The sequence below is a fragment of the Coenobita brevimanus genome, chromosome 74 (assembly GCF_032717465.1).
Source record: "Coenobita brevimanus isolate Jiangsu-jjx chromosome 74, ASM3271746v2, whole genome shotgun sequence".
NCBI lineage: Eukaryota > Metazoa > Arthropoda > Malacostraca > Decapoda > Coenobitidae > Coenobita > Coenobita brevimanus.
The window spans coordinates 7,546,197-7,568,966 of NC_137027.1; the positions used below are offsets into that span (position 1 = coordinate 7,546,197).

General features: G+C 42.0%; 4 protein-coding genes across 4 annotated transcripts in view; 2 read left to right on the plus strand and 2 right to left on the minus strand.

Annotated features, from left to right (window-relative positions):
- LOC145407712 (actin, alpha cardiac muscle 2-like) overlaps window positions 1–22,770 on the plus strand; it is a 106,806-nt gene that overhangs the window by 27,050 nt on the left and 56,986 nt on the right. The gene's annotated exons all lie outside the window — the stretch shown is intronic.
- Window positions 1,975–3,114, plus strand: LOC145407710 (actin, alpha skeletal muscle-like). The gene has a single exon (XM_080278580.1). The coding sequence runs from the start codon at window positions 1,975–1,977 to the stop codon at window positions 3,106–3,108; it is 1,134 nt and encodes a 377-aa protein (XP_080134706.1). The 3' UTR covers window positions 3,109–3,114.
- Window positions 6,817–7,950, minus strand: LOC145407716 (actin-2, muscle-specific-like). Its single transcript, XM_080278588.1, has one exon. The coding sequence runs from the start codon at window positions 7,948–7,950 to the stop codon at window positions 6,817–6,819; it is 1,134 nt and encodes a 377-aa protein (XP_080134714.1).
- On the minus strand, window positions 13,764–14,912 carry LOC145407718 (actin, alpha cardiac muscle 2-like). Its single transcript, XM_080278590.1, has one exon. It carries the CDS (start codon window positions 14,910–14,912, stop codon window positions 13,779–13,781), a length of 1,134 nt encoding a protein of 377 aa, XP_080134716.1. The 3' UTR covers window positions 13,764–13,778.

A 22,770-nucleotide genomic window follows, 5' to 3' on the forward strand; every position in this document is an offset into this window, starting at 1 on the left:
TTAGTTGTTCACGTGTGGTTTTTCTTGGCCCGACTCTTGTTTTTACTGTGTCTCCTAAGCCAGCATTGTGGTAAAATTAAAATAACAGGTGATCCTTTACCTGTACTTTTTCGTGTGGACCTTGGTCGAGCTTTTTCTAATTGTGTTTGGGGGCAGGGCGGAGCACATATACAGTCGGAGTAAAAAAGTTCATCTAATATTTCACTTCTGCTTCTCAATATCCTCTGCTGGCTAATATTTTTAAGGTGACAGGGGCTTGGCATGTTTCTCTGCCCATGGACAATTTTTAGGAATCAACGTGAAAACAGGCCTCAAGTGTGGAGTAGACGATGTGGAAGAGTAGGCAAACTTTCTATCCCTGACTGTGCCTCAAGGTGTGTGGGTGTAGAATGCGGTTGATTTTACGAGTCGGCAAATGTGAGTTTTTTATTTTTCCCATTGTGGTCCTCCAAACATAGATTTTTGGCTCAACGAAGCATTCCTCCTAACTTAGTGACTTAGTATATAAGAGCAGTGAGATCCGTAGTGCCTTAGTCAGATCAGGACTCGAGCTTGGGTAGGTGTCCTGATGTTCCACAAGCACACATCCCATCACGTGTACTCCCTGGTGCTGTGCGATGTCTGCCATTGATAGTTTAGTGATAAATTTAACACTAGTGATGACTGAGAGATACAACCTCGGATTAATCTGCCTGAGTATATAAGTTCCCGTGAAAGGCTGTGATGAACGATAAGTCGATAATTGTTATCTAAAGTGGATATGAAACAGTTGTGTATATCTGTTTTGTTGTATGTTTTGGTATACGTCATTTGGACATATTTTACGATTAATATTGATATTCTCTGAACTGAATACCAGGATCCGTTAGTCACTGAAAATCAGTGAAACCTCCCCAGAGTGAAAAAGGAATCATTTGCATTTTATCAGTACAACCTGCAAAGCCTGCAGTGATTTTCTTAGATCTCATCACTTCCCTGTAATGATTTTTTATAGTCTAATTTTCATAAAAAGTTCGTGTAGAGACTTCAGAGAGTAATAAATCATCCCTTTAATTCCATAAATCTTTGCTCACTGTGGGATCTTGAATATTATCTCTTACTAAGTTGCTATTATTCACAGTAGATTATCTGATTATGCATACGCAGGTAACTGAATTTCGTCCACGAGGATGAATACTAGACATTGGCTTGCCACGACAGCAGCACTTATTGCCAAACATCAGTTTTCATGTACCCTCGATCATTAGCCTCATGCAGAAATATAAAGGAAAACGCTAATCTTTGTAGCATGTATCATTCACACTGGTGTTCGGAGTCTTGTGTGTGTGTGTGTGTGTGTGTGTGTGTGTGTGCTTTATTTTAAAACATGTAAGAAAAAACTGAATCAATCTTTCATCACCACTTGCACTGCATTTTACTCGAAAGCCCCTTGTTGTTGTTGTTGTTGTTGTTGCTGTTGTTCAGTCAGTACCCAATAGATGAATGGCTCTTAGAATGTGGAACTCAGAACTGCCCAACCTATTTAGTCCAGACTATACAAGTATTCTGTAACGCATTTAGTAGTAATTTTCAATCTGGGTATTATTAAAGTGCGAGCAAGACAGTAGAAACTTATGTAATTATCCAAGCTATCCAGGTCTTTTATTTTTATTTTTTCAAATATAACAGTTCCTAAAGAAAGTATTAAAAAAATGATTTCTTCATCATAACACATTTTTCACTGGGTCACATACGGCGCACCCATATCTGACACACAACTCGAAAAATTGCCATACTGTAGAAATGGATATTTAGCATTATGATTAAAAAAAATTTTGTATGCACTATTTCCCATTATGTGATAATCATTTGACACTAAAACCATACACATTGTGACCTTATGACACTGATATGTAGATCAAAATGAATATAATTTTTAACTGTGAAATGTACATCTTTTCAGGTTGTCGTCTGATATCCTAACCTACCATCACCATGTGTGACGAGGAAGAGCAGGTGGCTCTGGTGTGTGACAATGGCTCCGGCATGGTCAAGGCTGGCTTCGCCGGTGACGACGCCCCCCGTGCCGTCTTCCCTTCCATCGTTGGCCGTGCCCGTCACCAGGGTGTGATGGTCGGTATGGGTCAGAAGGACGCCTATGTCGGTGATGAGGCCCAGAGCAAGAGAGGTATCCTGACTCTCAAGTACCCTATCGAGCACGGTATCATCACCAACTGGGACGACATGGAAAAGATCTGGTACCACACCTTCTACAATGAGCTCCGTGTCGCCCCTGAGGAGTCCCCCACCATGCTGACTGAGGCTCCCCTCAACCCCAAGGCCAACCGTGAGAAGATGACACAGATCATGTTCGAGGCCTTCAATATGCCTGCCATGTACGTGACCATCCAGGCCGTGCTGTCCCTGTACGCCTCTGGTCGAACCACTGGTTTGGTGTGCGACTCTGGTGATGGTGTCACTCACATGGTCCCCGTCTATGAGGGTTTCGCTCTCCCTCACGCCGTCCTCCGTCTTGACCTGGCTGGTCGTGACCTGACCAACTACCTGATGAAGATCATGACTGAGCGTGGTTACTCCTTCACCACCACGGCTGAGCGTGAGATCGTCCGTGACATCAAGGAAAAGCTTTGCTACATCGCCCTGGACTTCGAGAGTGAGATGAATGTGGCTGCTGCCTCTTCCTCCCTGGACAAGTCCTACGAACTTCCCGACGGCCAGGTCATCACCATTGGCAACGAACGTTTCCGCTGCCCTGAAGCTCTCTTCCAGCCTTCTTTCTTGGGTATGGAATCTGTTGGTGTTCATGAAACAGTCCACAGCTCCATCATGAGGTGCGATATTGACATCAGGAAGGATCTGTTTGCCAACATTGTCATGTCTGGTGGCACCACCATGTACCCTGGTATTGCTGACCGCATGCAGAAGGAAATTACAAATCTGGCTCCATCCACCATCAAGATCAAGATCATTGCTCCTCCCGAGCGCAAGTACTCCGTCTGGATCGGTGGATCCATCCTGGCCTCTCTGTCCACCTTCCAGACGATGTGGATCACCAAGGAGGAGTACGACGAGTCCGGTCCCGGCATTGTCCACCGCAAGTGCTTCTGAGCAATAAGTTTTCCTTTATATAGTAAATATATTTATGGTAATGAAATTATGATAGGTATTGGGAGAATAAATTCACAATAAACTTCTATTTTTTTTGTAATTTTCTTTTTACCTACTTGATACACTGATAGGCCCTCCAATTTTCCTGTTCCAGATAATATTAGAGGTATCCCGTTATACAAAGACACTGTAAAGCCATTAATGTAACGCTATTTGACAAAGTTGAAATAACTATAAATTACGCTGTGTTCAATTTACTGAGAATGGTTGTCGAGTTCTGGAGCTGGACCTTTTTGTGGCTTATGTGCTACGGTTCGAGTCTTGTAATTATCTGAGTATTTCTATTAGGTAAAGCACAACAAGAGGTGAAGGTCGGTCTCCTACCTTTGAACGTCTTGGACTATGGTAAATTCGTCTTGGGAAACGACGCTTCAAAGGGACAATATGGGACTCACATTTATCGTTTAATTGTATCAGTTACTGGAGGTACTTGGAAATGGCAGCCTGATTGTTGTATCGGCATGAATGATTATTGGTGGTTCCAAAACAATATTTTTTCCGTGCAATTTGACCTACACAGTGCGCCGCATTTTTATAAATATACAACAAATAATACTCATACTTTGTGATACTGGTGCCTTGCAGTTGGTTTCAGGGCGTATGACTTTGCCCTGTGATCGTGACGTTCGAGCAATTGTTTTCGAAATTGAATTACTTCATTGCCTGACCTTTAGCACTTTTACTGAGTTTGAAACTGACTGGAGAGAAATTGTTTGGATTGACCTTGCCATATAATTTTGAACTTTGGCTAATTGTTTCCATATTACTCACACACACACACACACACACACACACACACACACACACACACACACACACACACACACACACACACACACACACACACACACACACACACACACACACACACACACACACACACACACACACACACTCACACAGACAGACAGACAGACAGACAGAAAGACAGACAGACAGACAGAAACACACACACACACACACACACACACACACACACACACACACACACACACACACACACACACACACACACACACAGTAAAACATTACCCCGCTTTCGCATGGAGTGAGTGGGTGTAAAAATGTATCGAAAATAAAATAAACTGCGACATTCCTTTATAATTTCCGGCACTGTGTTACTCATTGACATTTACACCAACATGTGTGTTTACAAGAGTTGGTCTCTGTTCAACGTCGTCTTCCCACTGACCAGGCGGCAATGAGGAAAAATAGTATTATACCAAATCCCTTGGCACCAACATCAGTGGTCACCACTAACATATTTTTTACATACTTTGTTGTTTTTATTTATCTCAGTTGTTTTTTTAAGGGCACGTAGCTTTAGTTTCTTTCTAGTGGACAGTTTTGTATTTACGTCATAGAAATGAGTATGAACGCTATTCTGAAGCAGTTGTGTAAGCTACTGTGTTCCATATAGCAAGTGACTGAACAGAAAAAATAATCTGAACCAGATATAGAGATAATCCTTACTATTATGAAAACAGCGAATGTTTATCTCCGACGAGAGAGAGAGGAAAAAAAAAAGAATATTATCAGCCACTGCTGCAGCACTTTTGATTACCCATCGCCACATTCATGTTGACCAGCTTTCGGTAAAACGACTTAATGATCCAAGCTTTCGAGTGTAATTCAGTCTATCTATGTACCTAGACTGCTTTCCCCCCAAAAGGGGTGTAGCCGAGGCAGGACGACACACTCTCAATTTACTCATCCACATACAAACATTTACATGTATCTTAGCCCCAAGGGGAGAAGGGAGAGATCCTCACCGCACCACACCCCACGAGGGTCAACTGCGCAATGCAATCAACGACATCTGCAGCAGGCCCGACAGAAGAGTTAGTTTACTCCTGTTGCATCATAATGGACCCATTCCCTTACCCTCACCTGACCTGATCAGCTGATCGACCAAATGAGGGAGAATATCCCGTCGGAGTCGTGTCACCATTTAGTCATTCACAATTTCTCTCCAGTCATCCCTATCACGCGCTGCCACTCTTCCTTGCTCTACAGACATCTCTCTCGCATCTAACGCTCTCTTCACACTGTCCATCCATCCTATTTGTGGTCTTCCTGTCAGCTTTACACCTCTCACATCCGATCCAGTTATCTTTTTCACCACTTGCTCTTCATCCATTCCCTCCGTATGCTCAGACTATCCCAACACTGTTCAGCTCTTTCAGCCTTCTTCCGCATAACTCAGGTTCTCCCTCGCACTTCATCATTTCTCATTCGATCCATACACTGAGACAGTAATTCAGTACACATAAAAATTCCACCATTGCGCCAGTACTTCAATGCCCGTGCTTGCAGATTTTCGGGATGATTAATTTTAAATCCATGACAGTGAGGTTCATATCATCCAGTAGTGATTGGAAAGACATGAAAGGAAGAGTGTAACAGTATTTTGTGCTGGATCCTATTCTGTTTTTAAGTCTTTTGATGGTCACGTCTTCTGCACTGTATTCTGGCTTACACATAAATATCTAATTCAGTTAAGAATGAGTCATACTAGCATGAAAATGTTATTACTGTCCTCATTTACCCATTTTTGGTTGGATCTTCCAGCTCACGAAAGGCAGTTTTATTCAGCTGAGTTATGAAGTTCTGCCACCATTTTATAAAAATGGTATGCAGAAGCTTGAGAAAATCCAGCGACGCATGATGGAATATTATACAAATACTGAGGAGCAAACCATAAGAGAATCTTAAATGAAATGAATCTGTCTAAGATCAAACCACGGGAGGATCAATTCAAAGCACTATAAATTTTCATAGGACACAGTAATATGTCAGTAGATAAATGTTCACTGTAGACCTGTTGTATTATGCTATTGTAGTGCCTGCGAAATTTTTTTCCAAATGTTTCAAGACAACTAAAGCAAAACATTCTTTTTCAGTTGAGCTGTAAACAAATGGAATATGTTGTCCCGCTATGTGATCGACAGCCATACAGTGTTAACAATTAGAAGTAGCTTGGACAGTTATTTAGCTTCTAATTCCCGGATAAACATTTTAATGACTGAATAATAAACTTCTGTTGTCTGTTTTCTTTTCTCCAGTACATCGGCAGAGATACATCGTTATGCTCCTAGTATTTATATGCTGCCACTTTCCTTTACACATTAATATAGTGAGGGATATGTTTTCCATTAATCCATTCCTGTTACAAATTTCGAGTTTGTATGCCGTCTGGTAACTCTTCTCACCTTTTCGTGCCGGCTTCAGCTGAAGGGATTAGTGGGTGCGAGAACCTCTGCTTTGCTGTCATTATATTATGTTTGTAAAATAGATTTCTTATAACAAGCGGCCCCTTCGTATTGTGAGACTGTCACATCAAATACTACTACTACTACTACTACTACTACTACTACTATCAATAATTATAATAATAGTAATGCGTCTCTTTATTTGGTCCTCTGATTTTATGCATTGCTCATGTCAGTACTTTAGTGTTCATATTAGTTATCCTAGATTATATGATTAAAGAATATAACAACTAGACAGATATTTATGTCGATAATTAATCGCTTGGGCCTCGTTGTGTATACTATGCTTCGGAAAACAATCTTTATACCAAATAGTAAAATTTTATTGCTCAGTAAGATACATTTCAAGAAAAATATAGACCTAACATCCATAAACTTAGAAGCACTTGCGGTGGACAATGCCGGGGCCGGACTCGTCGTACTCCTCTTTCGTGATCCACATGGACTGGAAGGTGGAAAGAGAGGCCAGGATGGAGCCACCGATCCAGACGGAGTACTTGCGCTCAGGAGGAGCAATGATCTTGATCTTCAGGGTAGAGGGAGCCAAAGCAGTGATCTCCTTCTGCATGCGGTCAGCAATACCAGGGAACATGGTGGTGCCACCAGACATGACAATATTGGCGAACAGGTCCTTCCTGATGTCAATGTCGCACCTCATGATGGAGTTGTAGACAGTTTCGTGAACGCCAGATGACTCCATACCCAGGAATGAAGGCTGGAAGAGAGCCTCAGGGCAGCGGAAACGTTCGTTGCCAATTGTGATGACTTGACCGTCTGGAAGTTCATAGGACTTGTCCAGGGAGGAAGAGGCAGCAGCCACATTCATCTCACCTTCGAAGTCCAGGGCGATGTAGCTGAGTTTCTCCTTGATGTCACGGACGATCTCACGCTCAGCCGTGGTAGTGAAGGAGTAGCCACGCTCAGTCATGATCTTCATCAGGTAGTTGGTAAGGTCACGACCAGCCAGATCAAGACGAAGGATGGCATGAGGGAGAGCGAAACCCTCATAGACAGGCACCATGTGAGAGACACCATCACCAGAGTCGCACACCTGGCCAGTGGTACGACCAGAGGCGTACAGGGACAGCACGGCCTGGATGGTCACATACATGGCGGGAAGGTTGAAGGCCTCGAACATGATCTGTGTCATCTTCTCACGGTTGGCCTTGGGGTTGAGGGGAGCCTCAGTCAGCATGGTGGGGGACTCCTCAGGGGCGACACGGAGCTCATTGTAGAAGGTGTGGTACCAGATCTTTTCCATGTCGTCCCAGTTGGTGATGATACCGTGCTCGATGGGGTACTTGAGAGTCAGGATACCTCTCTTGCTCTGGGCCTCATCACCGACATAGGCGTCCTTCTGACCCATACCGACCATCACACCCTGGTGACGGGCACGGCCAACGATGGAGGGGAAGACGGCGCGGGGTGCGTCGTCACCGGCGAAGCCAGCCTTGACCATGCCGGAGCCATTGTCACAGACAAGAGCCACACCCTCCTCGTCGTCGCACATGGTGATGGGTTATGTCAAAGCAGATCTTCACCTGTAACATACATACTGCTATCAGTAAGCAACACAACCACACACACACACACACACACACACACACACACACACACACACACACACACACACATATATATATATATATATATATATATATATATATATATATATATATATATATATATATGTATATATATATATTTGTATATAAAGTGCATTACTAGTCTCATGACTTATACATTAGTGAATGCATTAGCACAGCTTAATGTAGGTCTCTTACAGTCTTATAATGAATACTCAGTTCTGTACTTGTATTATTCTTAAAACTTTAAGTATTTCTGCAAAATTGTTCTTAAAAGTCAGTATTTGCCAGGGGTTTCACAGTGTCCAGTGAATTGTCATAGGTATAAATTCTGAACTGGGCTTGTCCGCAAAAGTGTATGCCCATAAGACTTCTTTGATTAACTGTGGCAAGTTATTGACTGTTTTACTGGATCACTCTTATTTATTTGTTTTAGGATAAATCTTCCGTGTACCATACCCTGGACATATAACTTGACCTAAAACTGCAGTCTTTCTGTTTTGAAGGCTGAACTATAACAAGAGATAAACATTAGAATATCATGTTAGTCACGAGGAAGTCGTATGAAAAGGATGTAAGATTGTCGAATCGTTCTCTAATCTACAGAGAATGAGGTGCAAGAGACGAAAATTTCCAAGTTAACGTGCATTGACTATTCTAGCACGCGATGTATTAATTCGACAATAGCTAATCGCTTCACTGAAGATGTAAAGCTTTACAGAAAGGAGGAGGCTAATTAATTTCTACAAATCTCAGGAAAAGCAGATGCCTAGAACTGTGTGGAATGGAGATACTTTTCGCGCATGTTTAATGAACCTGAATCACGTCTATTTATTTCTTACTGATCGAATCATAGAGCCGTATAAAAAGCTGACTGTTTACTGTTTACTATGAGCATATCTTGGAAGTATATAGAACATACGAGAATAAGACTGCATAATCGTAAGAATACTGTAATACACTAATTTCATGTTGTTGAGATCTTGGAGTTAAGATTCAGAGATATTTTCGAGTTGTTCCCAAATCAGCAAACTGTCACTGTTACTTTCATCAACTTGAGTAAGAGTTTCCATCACTTTCGCTTCTATCACATATTGTCTCTTTCACAGTGTGTCTCCTCCCGCCTCTTGCTGGCAGGTAGAAATGCACCACTCACCTGTGGCCGAGACTGACTGGACTAAGACGGAATCTCGACCAGGCCCTCTCTTTATAGGATGGCCTGTACCTCTACCTGCAAGAATTTGTCCTGATGCCAACACAATCAATCGGGCTGGTGAGAAGTATGCAGTGGCGGATCCAGTTGCAACATATGGAAGGCAAATCCCTGACAAGAGGGGCGTCGGCAAAAATCACGTGTGTGTGTGTGTGTGTGTGTGTGTAATTCACCTTTCACCTGGTCGGTCAGGATCACTTGATGGTCGTGATCGTCGGCTTATACCCTCCCGGAAGGGAGCTGAGAGCTCATGTAGTCCGATCTAAGGGCAAGGCTGTGACCTTCACACACGCACACACCCGTCCCCTTGCTCAAGGGGGACAGTAACCACCCACTTCGTCAGTGAAACTTTTCGCAACCTGAGCGAGGTGCGAACTCCCGTCCACCAGTTGGCAAGCGAGAACGTTACCACTGCACCAGCGAGCGGTGTGTGTGTGTGTGTGTGTGTGTGTGTGTGTGTGTGTGTGTGTGTGTGTGCGCGCGTGAGCGTGCGTATGTTTAATAGTATTTTTGTCCTTATTACATAACACAGGTGCACTCGGCTAAGCATTTATAAAGGAGAAAAAATCGATATACCGAAAGCCTGAATACATACCAAATTTGTGTAGTGATATGGAGGTCAGTTTTCTCATAAGTGGTAATAATTTGTTTGACGCTCAGTGATTAGGTAAGTACCGGTCTATGCCAACATCCATGATGTGTGTGTTTTTTTTTAATCTAAGTCAAGAAGGAAATGGAAAAGATCATACATGGCAGCTAATAAAGTTAACGACATAATGGATTAAGGTGAAAAGTCTGTTATTATACTGTCAGTGAATTTATGCACTTGAATTCGGATGACGCCCTTTTATTCTCGTTGCTACCAGACGATTTTATTCATATTAGAAAAGACTTTTCTTGTTGAAGGGACAGTATCTAACTCCTCCAGTTCGAAGATTAGAATCTGCAGAAAACTGCACGAATAAAATTAAAAAGACGTGGCCGAGCCCAGTGGAATATCGAACGTGATCAAGTATAAGATTCTGAGTTTTTTTCCAAGACGGAGCACAGGATTCGAAAGTCATTTAATGCTCGTTTACTTTTTATGTATTTGGACATAAATAGAATGTCTCAGATGAGAAAGGAGTCGTAAATAACTTGGTTAAGGGGGTGGGGGAAGGGGCCACAACCTTATCCATTACACACATTGTTACTGGTTATTTTGAGAAAACTAGTCTCGTTTAAGGCCTCGTAAAACTACTGGTACGTTGGTAACTGTTGTTTTATGGCTTACGTCTTTGACTCGGTTTATGTAAAACACATTACAGTTTCGTATTATGTTTAATGTATTATACAGACTTTTTTTTCCCTTTTTTCCTGAGTACTTCGCACCATCTGATTCAGAATTTTGTTTCCAGATAATTCAGACTCAGAGGTGACCTAATGCTAAAGTTGAACTAAAAAATGGTCCCCAGCTTATTACGTTTGTTACGGATATTTCATAAGTGACTTGTAGGTGCTAGTTGCAGCCTCTGCCTTATGAGAAGGATATGACTTGGCGTCCTGTCAAGCATGAGGTCATCAGCAAGGTTCGAAAGTCGAGGGTAAAGAGAGAGTGGAGGGGAACTAGGATTATTATTATTATTTTTTTTTTTTTGCCGTTTCAATCCTTTGAACATGATGACTTATATTTCATCCTCTTTTTATGTCATGGGCAGTAAGTGAAATGACCAAAATATATACATCGCGATACCTGACTTTATACGTTTTTATATCGAAAATAATACATTTCGACGGATGTATCATTCAGTATTTTAGTATGAATGATAATTTGCTTCATCTTAGTTTGTATTTGTTTCTTCTTAGTTTGTACATCGTGATAATAAACATCTCCATCCTTCCACCTGCGTAATCTGCGTACTTGCGTTACCCTTGGCATGGTTGTAGATTAACCCCCACAGTTCTAGGACGTAATATATATTTTTCTTGCTATATCCAGATGATTTATTCCGGTGAGGAGATACTTACCGAAAGGCAGGGGGCTGGATATAACCTTCAGTAACCACCTCAATACAAAAAAATCTTCCCTAAGTTGAATCACATCATGTGGAGTTTAATAGTAGGCTGGAAACCTAATCAAGAGCCAAAACCAGCTAAGCACCCCAGAACAGTTGCTGTAAAATGATGGAATAAAAACATGTGATGTGAAAGCATAGTATATTGAGGATATCAGCATGGGTTTCGTGTTCTTGTGGCTGAGTCATATGTCCAGACGTGAAGATTGTGTTGCTGCCTATGAAGCTTAAAGTAACACATCACACGATTTTAAAGAGTCGATCATTTAGCACCTATGTTTAGATGTCAAGCATATTTGGGTTAGGGTCTGTTATGATCTGCGGAATGAAAACATTACGAATGGAAACATTATTTGTACAAATCAACAAAGCTGACTATTATTTAATTACTGTTCATACACACTACTACGCAGGGCACGAGTTGTATCATTAAGAACTTCTGGAAAAATATAAGCAGCAAGCAGCTGAAAACTTAGGAATGTAATGCATACAAAATGTACGGATGAACTACCAAAAGATACAAAAGCAAGCAAACTCTGTATGGCTGGATTACCGGATTACTAGTCAGACTTCATCATTTCTCATGATACAACCAGCAGAAAACATAGAGCTTAAGCTTTTCGTGAAAACATTCAAGCTGGAGAAAAATGCTGGGATGATTTTATGTGCCAAAATCTTTAAGATACAGTATTTTATATTTCTATTGTTTTAATTGTTTAGGGTCCTTCATATCATCATACTACTCGACATTTACGATATTAATATTTTCTTGCTTAAAGGGAGAATAGCAGAATGGTAGAGGAACTGTGGTCAACAGTAGTTGCAAAAACTTGGGAAGAAGAAGGAAGTAAAACCTGACGAAAAAAGGAATACAAGTTGGCTATCACGATCAAAGAATAGGAACAGACAAGTAATCAGTGAAAGCTGATGAAATAGAAGAATGAGAGGTTGAAAACTTTTCATTTTGTGTTGCTAAAAAATTGAGATCACATGCGAACATCCGAGAATGGCAAGAGAAGTAGGATATATACCTTGCCTTGAGAAAGAGACCAAAAAACTTAAACCTTTAAGCCACATTGTTATAGTTTATTTGGGATTCACTCTTTACTTTGAATTTCTGGTAAATTTTACCCAACCACATCAAGATCTCTTCTCAAGAAGTCACATGTTATTTTTGCTTCATGATCACGTTACACTATATACCTTCCAAATACGTATGGTATGCTGTATATGTAAATACCTGAAGATTTAGTGCACGCATTTTGAAAAGATATATTTTACTGTATTATTGTTTGAATGATTGAGTAAATGGGGAGTGTGTCGTCCTGTCTCGGCTACCTCCCTTCCCTTGGGGGAAGCAGCCTAGGTATATAGATAGATAGATAGAATATTGTTTGCTAAAACAACACTAAGTAATATTTATCCCAGATAAGATAATATTCTCTTGCTTAAATTTAGCATCTACCTGACCACTGATGACATTCACATTTTAACAATAAGTACTGTATGTGTATTAAGGGTATGGAGAGTTAAAAGATTTGAACCATTACGAAGAATGGAGATACAATTTTCCCATGGTTTCGGAGAAGTGAGTAAAGTAATACTGGTGTGCTGGTTTTGAAAAAAAAAAGAAAAGAAAAAAAAAAGACCCATGAATGTTTGAAAGCCTGTAATCACAGGATATGAGTTAGTCTGTTTCTGGTCATAGAACTTTCTTATTCAGGTGAGTGTGTTATTACAATTGTAAATGAATACTGACCATTGCTTGTCTGTCACTTGTACTGTACATGCAATGTATATTATATTTTCGAAAGTTCAGTCGCAGTGGCTCACTGGTAACCCGCTCTTGCGGTGTCCTTGTGCCTCGAGTTATGGATCGAAACTCAAACCCTGGTGGACATTTCAACTGGATGATGGTAATAGGCCTATGCTTAATAATAAGAATTTGTTCGCAACTAGTCGGCGCATATCAATGACACAGACTGACACACACACCTATAAATATTTCCATTGCATCACTTTGATTTTCACATACACTTTTATCACTCAGGACCCCTCGTCCCCATTCGTACTTAGCCAGCATGGAGAGTTGAATAGTTATTATGCTTATCATTCTATCTCTAAGAATAAAGCTCGGTCATGCAACTGGTTCTCAGATAGGCTAATAGTTTCTGAAATGACCTTAGGCTAGTTCTTTCATCGAGCTCGTCTCAAGCATGAGATTTGTATCATTGTGTATCACTTAACAGTGACTTGTTTAAGAATTTTACGTAGTTCTTAAGCTATCATGTTTATAAACTGTATGAAAAAAATCCTAAGAAGCAATAGTTAAACAAATATATCTTGATATTTTGGCTGTGTGATGCCAGGCTTATTTATTAAGATAAATTCTCTTCATTTAGGTAGGAAAACAGCATCAAACAAAAATGTTTTATTCTCAGTAAGTTTCTCACAAAGAAACTAGATAATCACATTAACCAACATATTAGAAGCACTTTCGGTGGACAATGCCGGGGCCGGACTCTTCGTACTCCTCCTTGGTGATCCACATGGACTGGAAGGTGGAAAGAGAGGCCAGGATGGAGCCACCGATCCAGACGGAGTACTTGCGCTCAGGAGGAGCAATGATCTTGATCTTCAGGGTAGAGGGAGCCAAAGCAGTGATCTCCTTCTGCATGCGGTCAGCAATACCAGGGAACATGGTGGTGCCACCAGACATGACAATATTGGCGAACAGGTCCTTCCTGATGTCAATGTCGCACCTCATGATGGAGTTGTGGACAGTTTCGTGGACACCAACAGACTCCATACCCAGGAAGGAAGGCTGGAAGAGAGCCTCAGGGCAGCGGAAGCGTTCGTTGCCAATGGTGATGACCTGACCGTCAGGAAGCTCATAGGACTTGTCTAAGGAGGAAGAGGCAGCAGCCACATTCATCTCACCTTCGAAGTCCAGGGCGATGTAGCTGAGTTTCTCCTTGATGTCACGGACGATCTCACGCTCAGCCGTGGTGGTGAAGGAGTAACCACGCTCTGTCATGATCTTCATCAGGTAGTTGGTAAGGTCACGGCCAGCCAGATCAAGACGAAGGATGGCATGAGGGAGAGCGAAACCCTCATAAACAGGCACCATGTGAGAGACACCATCACCAGAGTCGCACACCTGGCCAGTGGTACGACCAGAGGCGTACAGGGACAGCACGGCCTGGATGGTCACGTACATGGCGGGAAGGTTGAAGGACTCGAACATGATCTGTGTCATCTTCTCACGGTTGGCCTTGGGGTTGAGGGGAGCCTCAGTCAGCATGGTGGGGGACTCCTCAGGGGCGACACGGAGCTCATTGTAGAAGGTGTGGTACCAGATCTTCTCCATGTCGTCCCAGTTGGTGATGATACCGTGCTCGATGGGGTACTTGAGAGTCAGGATACCTCTCTTGCTCTGGGCCTCATCACCGACATAGGCGTCCTTCTGACCCATACCGACCATCACACCCTGGTGACGGGCACGGCCGACGATGGAGGGGAAGACGGCGCGGGGTGCGTCGTCACCGGCGAAGCCAGCCTTGACCATGCCGGAACCATTGTCGCAGACAAGAGCCACACCCTCCTCGTCGTCGCACATGGTGATGGGTTATGTCAAGGCAGATCTTCACCTGTAACATACATACTCTTATCAGTAAGAAACACACACACATACACACACACACATACACACACACACACACACACACACACACACACACACACACACACACACACACAAAATCGTATGTATACAGTATCTAATGTATGTATGTATGTGTATATACACGGAGAGGCACATGGTAGACCCTTGTAAGTTTTTTATTTATGCATTTAATAATAAGTTATTTTGATATGACCAAAGACATACTGGTAGTTCTTTATTATTATATGAAATACCTGTTTTATTAAGCTTTGATTTTATTTGCTCTCGGTGGAAAAGTACTGTAGTTAATGGATAAGAATGGGTGGAAGGAAATAACAGGTAAAAGCTTGAATTTATTTCTCTGTAGTTTCAGACTACACAGAGCTCACATTCAGAGAGACTGTCTCTCTGAGGATGGGCTCTGTGTTGTCCGAACCGTCGGAGAAATATAGCGCTTAAGCTCCTTCATATTTTTCTAATCAGTATGTCAAAATGAACCAATCATACAAATTAGGTAATATTAATTCCTTGACGTAAGCCTCTTCTTTATGTTTTATAATTTCTTGTAATTAATATATTATAAATTTCAAAGCGGGTAATCCAGATACACAGCACTCCGGTGTCTTAGGTGACAGAACTCCAGCCACATGATCATTGGGTTTGGGTCTGAGTAACAGGAAATTTGGGAAATGGAGTAACCGTGTTGGAAAGTTCGTTGTCACACGAAAATTGGAGTCAGGTCAAATGGATGATGAAAAAGAGAGCTATCAACTCGACCTTATTACTTTGAAAGATTTTGTGAACCAATGGCTATCTCACCCTGTACGCCACGAGTCACGCAGATTTCAATACCTGTGTGATGTGAGACTTCATGACCAGAACTGTGCGCTGTGAAACTTATACTGGTGATTCTTGATCATATATAAATGGCAACTCCTTTTCTAGCTATTCCAAGACCAGCTTGGTGAAGTATGGCTTCTCCATCCCTGGAAGGAGAGGTAGGTCCTGCGCTGGTTAATGACATCGATATTATAGTATCAAAATCCTGTATGAGATTCATTTGGCCTATCTCTTATCAAGTAAATAACTGAAAGGTAACATCTCCATTAGGAAGAAGACAATTTAGACTTTCACACTTCCTCACTGAAAAAGATCTGTTCACTTAAAACAAATTCGCCTCCATGATGCTCAGCCATGTTGCCCATACTATTGATTAGTAACCTCAAATTTACGAATAAAAAAAAAAAAATGCCAATGAGATTATTATACATGTGTGAATGAGAATTACATATTCACGACTTTAGGTGATTTCATACTCATAAAAATTTGATCTAAAACTTCGTAGATACTGTCAAGTTATCCCAACAAGGAAGGGCTGTGGCTTCTCTGAACTGGGCCATTATCTACTGTACATGTAACTCGGTCACTGCCGCGGTAACCATGAGGTTAGTTTTGCTAGGTACGAAGCTGCTGGTCCGTTGGCGCCAAGGTTCAAAGTCTTGTGCACGTTGCTGGCGCCACTCACTCAGGAGTTCTTTCACCCTTCGATAGTTGGTAAGTAAAATGAGTACCTAGGTTAAGCCCTAGAAGAGGTATCAGTGGGAACCTGAATTATACAGTGGCCTTGTACTCCGAGACAATGGGTGAACAACGCGACACAGGCTCAATGGTGCAGGTTTCGGAGAGAAGCTCCGCAACTAAGCACCTCATGGCGTGTGGGAGTGGCTAGAACGGCCGTATGCTTAAAGCTTAAATTCCAAAGAGGGAAAGCAACCCTACAATCCTTTACAGTAATTCCTGAAGTACTTCACAATGAAAGAATATATAGGGGTCTTTTTTCATTACTGTCTGAACTCTGTGGTATGAGATGCGGGCTTATCACATCAAAGAGCAACAATCGTTCCGTGTCTCTCAGAAATTAGGGGTTAGTCTTCCTCTTTCCGCTGTAAATTTTGAGCAAACGATCACAAATTTCTACCACTGCCGTCTCCTCTCGTCTCTTACTGGCGGATGGAAGCATCAGAACTCACCTGTGTACAGCCTGACTGGACTAAGACGGAATCCCGGCCAGGCCCTCTCTTTATAGGAGGTCCCTATCTGCAAGAATGTGCCCTGCTGCCAACACATACGGACCAATGATAAGTATGGTCAGTACTGTTCACACGAGGCACTTCAAAATAGCCACCAGCTGACTCATTAGTCACGTTGTCACCAGTAATTTTTAGAACACCACAGGCTCGTTTAAATTCACGTAAAAAACACGAGAGGTCATCGCTGTCGCACTGGTCTGTCTTAGACCCCATCGTAAGGTAAATAAATACTGTAATTCCGTGGTAAACACAAACATAGAATGTTTTTGTACCCATTGAACTGCTTGCCTCTTGCTAAGCTAGTATGTTTTCCCCAAGCAAGTTGTAACTGTGGAATTCATTGTCTTTTTATTTTATTTTTTTTTTTTTTTGGAAAACTCTGGGGTAAAGAAATATTAGACAAAAATTCCACATGTAATTTTCTTCTTATTTTTCATTTTTATGTTAAATTCTATGCCTGATCCAAATGGATACAACACTTTTCTACACGTCATGAACTCTTTCCGTATATATGACGTACTCAGTTTGCAACAATTTCCATTAAAATTTAATGAAGCTGTTAAGTTATACACCTGTTTCTCAGAATGCTAAGCAAGTCAGTCTTAATACTTTTATGAGAGAAATAATCGTGTTCGTATTTTTTAAAAATTGTACTGTGTAGACAGAACTTATATATTTTTTTTAAATAAGTATGAACTATGTATACTGATTTCAGTTCTGTTTTCATTACATTAATAACATTGTGATTTTCCATATAAGATCATGATTGGGGACAAACTTATTTACATATGATGCGTGTATGAGAAATACAGAATTCAGAGCTCCAGAATGCTTGTCCATGTTTAGAAATAATCCATAAATTCGTATGCACCGATACACTACCGTCTGCTGGTGATGTTGAAGTGAGCGACAAGCCAGGCGTTTTCTTGTAACCCAGGAAATAATTTACTACACGGGTGGCAACCATATAACCAACAAATAGATACCTGGTGATCGAGTGGGTTAAAGCGTTCCAACAGGATGGAGCTCTGAAAATGTTTAAATCAAAGGGAAGGCTGAGGTTTATTACACATATAATTCTACCTAGGTGCGGGCGAATAGTCATTCTTGTCTTGATAGCTCTGAAACGAGTAGCCTAGCCCCGGGTGCCTATGCTCCTGATGAGTCGATAAAGGTGTAAGCACAGAATCAAATTTAGCTCATTCATTTACATTATCCCCCACTTTACTCCCGTCGCACGCAATATAGAGCGACTGAACATAAAAGAGCTTTGACCCCCTTCTTTATGTCAGATATGTGTTCTAATATATCAAGCATTTCCCTCGTATTTAGTACCGTAAATTGACAGAACTATTAAATCAGCTTTATAGAGGAATTAACTGCAGATAAGAATATAAAAAAGTGGAGCATAAAGAGGATTGGTTATACTGAAGAATGCCGAACAGAGGATGACGTGGCAACAATAAAAAGAGACACTGATGTGGCTCTGTAGTGTGGAGCGAACGTAGAACGGGAGATTGATGAGGAAAGAATTAGAGAGTAAAGTCGTTCGAAGGAGCAGTGGAAGACAGACAGCGAGGAGAGAGAGAGATAAGGTGTGAAACTGTGTAAGGAAGTGTATAAGAGGAGGGCAGCAGGAATGAAAATATGTGCGAAAGAGCATGGAAATAGGATGGTAGAATGGAGGAGCGGAAAACTGAGAGAAAAGAGACAGGTAAAGTGCGAGAGTACGTAAGGATGGGTGGCATGAAGTGAGAAGTGGGTCGTTGCTGAGTAGGGAGAGAAACACTTGGAGGTCCATATGTCGTGAAGACCCCTGACAGGATATGGCGTCAGTAAATAGATAAATATATGGGCATAAATAAATAGACAAATAAGTCGATAGACTACCCGTGGCGTGACGGCGGGTGTGATTGAGTCGTGGATATATTATGTTTGTTGCAGCACAATGATGTCAGATTTTAGTTCACTCTGGTTACCTCTTGACGATGCAGTTCAGTTCAAGAAAGACGCATCTGAATGCTGGGATTAAAACAGTAATTATCAAACGTCTTTACTAGCAATACGATTTTTTTTAGCTTATTTTTGCTAACGCCACAGTATTTCACTGGCATCAGGGAAGAGATCATCGCAGTAAAGTGGTTAGCTTATGGCCGCAGTGGGTTTCTTATACCTGAATGCAGTTGTCTGAGTTGGAACAAAACACAATAATCTTAGTTCTCGATCAAAACGTAAATCAATAGAGCTGTTAGCCTTTTTGCTGCGGTAGGCTTCTCAGAGGTTGGAAAAATTGTCTGAAGATAGAAGGATTAAAACACAAGGTTGGTAGTTGTAATCAAAGGCTTAAGCGCTCGTCACATGGGGTTAGAGAGATGGTCAGCCTCGCAACAGCCGTAAACCGCAGAGAAGCTTGAAGTAAAGCTCGTAACTGTAGCTGTAGCACTTTTAGACCTCTCTGTTTACTTCCGCATGTACACGTTCACGTGTCCTTCACCCTCCTCTATGACTTTCCCTTCATTTGCTGTAATTTTCTGCTGTGTTTCATATAATCTTTGAGAACTGTCATTAACTTTATATCAATATCTATATCTGTACGGTATCTGTATCTGTATCATCATCTATCTATCTGTGTGTATCTATGTGTCTGTGTCTATCTGTCTGTCTTTATATATCGATCTGTATAATGTAATAATGTATGAACGCGGCCAGCTTGAGCGTGTCTTTTATGTACTGACAGGTCTGCTATACATCTCAAGCTATATTTTCCACGTGCTGAAGGACAGCTGATCAGAAAGGCCCAAGAATATTACTTTATGGTACTGGAAAAGTGACATGTTCCTATCCAGTGCTTGACTCTCGGGTGTAGGTGTGTAAGGCTTTTGAACTGTATGTGAGAAGTGCGTGTAGATATTTATGATGGAGTGTAGCTGTGTCTGATGAATGGCAGTCTGAACAAGCCATGGAGGGAACCTCGACAGGGTGCACACATGCGAGAACACATGAATGGACAGGCATACTACTGTGCCTTCTTAAGTGGCTGCCTCAGAGTTGGACCACACTTAGTTTAAATTAATACTGATAATACATCTAACTTTCGCTCTGTTGAGCACCACCTCTCCTCCTCTAAACCTCACCTTCTTTTTCTGACGGAGACTCAGCTGTCTGAGGCAACCGACAGCAAACCCTTTTCTGTATCCTCCTACTTTCTCTATACTCATTTCAAAGCCAAAGGTGGCTGTTGTGTATACATACGCAACGACTTATCTTGCTCTCGTGTTCCTGAACTTGATTCTTCTGAATTCTCCACACTCTGGCTTCGGCTTTCCTGTCATTCTCTGACTAAATATATCTGTGCTGTTTACTTATCCCCTAATTCTACTGACTATCAAAAATTCTTTGACTATCTTACTTCTACGATGGAACACATTCTGTCCATTTCTCCTTTCTCTGAAATCTCCATTCTTGGAGATTTCAATGTTCACCACCACCTTTGGCTCTCCTCTCCTTTCACGGATCCACCTGGTGAACAAGCCTACATCTTTTCTATCCTTAATGACCTAGAGCAGCTTGTACAGCACTCCACCCGTATCCCTGACCGCCTTGGAGAGAGCCCCAACATACTTGACCTCTTCCTCACAACTAATCCTTCTGCTTACTCTGTTAATCTTTTCTCTCCGTTGGGCTCCTCCGATCACAACCTTATTACCTTAACCTGTCCTATCGCTCCGGTACGGCCTGTGGACCCTCCAGGGAAACGTCGTCTGTGGCACTTTGGAGCCGCGAACTGGGGAGGCCCTCAGGCAGTACTTCTTTGATTTTCCTGGAATGATTATTGCTTCCAATGCCTGGAGCCATCTGAGTGTGCCTCGCGCATTACGGAGGTTATTCTCTCGGGCATGGAAGCATACATTCCTTTCTCATATCCTTTGACTAACGCAAGAAAGCCTTGGTTTAATCACGCTTGTTCTAATGCTGTCCGCAACAAGGAGAGGGCCTACAAAAGGTACCGGAGCCAACCCACACCTGAATCACATCATCTTTACGTTTCTGCCCGGAATCGTGCTAAGTCTGTTCTTTCGCTCTACTAAAAATAATTTCATCCATACTAAATGCTCTCAACTCTCCAACTTGAATTCTTCCCGCTCCTTCTGGCACCTTGCCAAAAATCTTTCTAACAACTTTACCTCATCATCCTTCCCTCCTCTTTTCTACTCTGATGGTTCTGTAGCTATTTCTTCTACTGATAAAGCAGATCTCTTCACACAGACTTTCTCCTCCAATTCCACCTTAGACGATTCCGGTGCTGTTCCTCCATCACTTCTCCCCTCTGACTTCCTCATGGCTGACATTAAAATTTCTTCAGTTGATGTATTTTCTGCCATCACTGGCCTCAGTACTAACAAGGCATATGGGCCTGATGGGGTCCCTCCTGTTGTTCTCAAGAACTGTGCTTCTGTGCTTACACCCTGCCTAGGCAAACTCTTTCGCCTTTGTCTGTCAACTTGTACCTTTCCTTCTTGCTGGAAGTTTGCTCTCATTCAGCCAGTCCCAAAGAAGGGTGACCACTCCTCAACCCTCCAACTATCGTCCAATTGCTTTAACGTCCTGTATTTCAAAAGTTTTCGAGTCAATTCTTAATAGAAAAATTTTAAGGCATCTTTCCTATCACAACCTTCTTTCCGATCGTCAGTATGGGTTCCGTCAGGGACGCTCCACTGGCGATCTTCTCACCTACCTTTCAGACTCCTGGTCATCCTCCTTTCGGGACTTTGGCGAAAGCTTTGCCATTGCACTTGACATCTCAAAGGCTTTCGATCGAGTCTGGCATAAATCTTTAATTTCCAAACTGCCCTCCTACGGTTTCTATCCTTCTATCTGTGCCTTCATCGCTAGCTTCCTTTCTGGTCGTTCTATAGCCGCTGTTGTAGACGGCCATCGTTCTTCTCCTAGATCTATCAACAGTGGTGTTCCTCAGGGCTCTGTCCTATCACCAACTCTCTTCCTTTTATTCATCAATGATCTTCTAAGCTGTACATCTAACCCTATCCACTCATACGCTGATGACTCCACCCTTCACCTTTCCATTCGGTTCCCGCAACGCCCATCTCAACAGTTGCTTCAAGAAACAAGGGATGAGGCTAGGGCACACCTAATGTCTGACTTGGCTCGTATCGCTGACTGGGGTAAAAATAATATGGTTGTCTTTAATGCATCTAAGACTCAGTTCTTACACCTATCAACCCGACAAAATCTTCCACAGGTATACCCATTAATGTTTAATAATATTCAGCTTAATCCTGCATCATCCTTGAACATGCTTGGGGTTTCATTTACTCGGGACTTATCTTGGAAAGATCATATTACATCTCTTGTAAAATCTGCTTCTAAGAGATTGGGTGTGCTAAGCCGACTCCGCTCTTTCTTTACCCTGCACAATTGTTGACTCTATACAGAGGTTTTATCCGCCCCTGTGTGGAGTACAATCTCTCATGTGTGGGGAGGCTCCCCACATACAGCTCTTCTCAATAGGGTGGAGTCAAAGGCTTTTCGTCTCATTAACTCTCCTTCTCTTACTGACTCCCTTCAGCCTCTGTCTCTTCGCCGCACTGTTGCATCTTTATCTCTTTTCTATCGCTACTTTAATGGTCACTGCTCCTCTGAACTGTCTGCTTGCATTCCTCCACCTCTACGACGGGCGCGTAGCACCCGTCTGGCAGCAAACT

Bases quoted from the DNA above. Each gene is read 5' to 3' on its own strand.
- LOC145407710 (XM_080278580.1), top strand. From the start codon at position 1,975: ATGTGTGACGAGGAAGAGCAGGTGGCTCTGGTGTGTGACAATGGCTCC.
- LOC145407718 (XM_080278590.1), bottom strand. From the start codon at position 14,912: ATGTGCGACGACGAGGAGGGTGTGGCTCTTGTCTGCGACAATGGTTCC.
- LOC145407716 (XM_080278588.1), bottom strand. From the start codon at position 7,950: ATGTGCGACGACGAGGAGGGTGTGGCTCTTGTCTGTGACAATGGCTCC.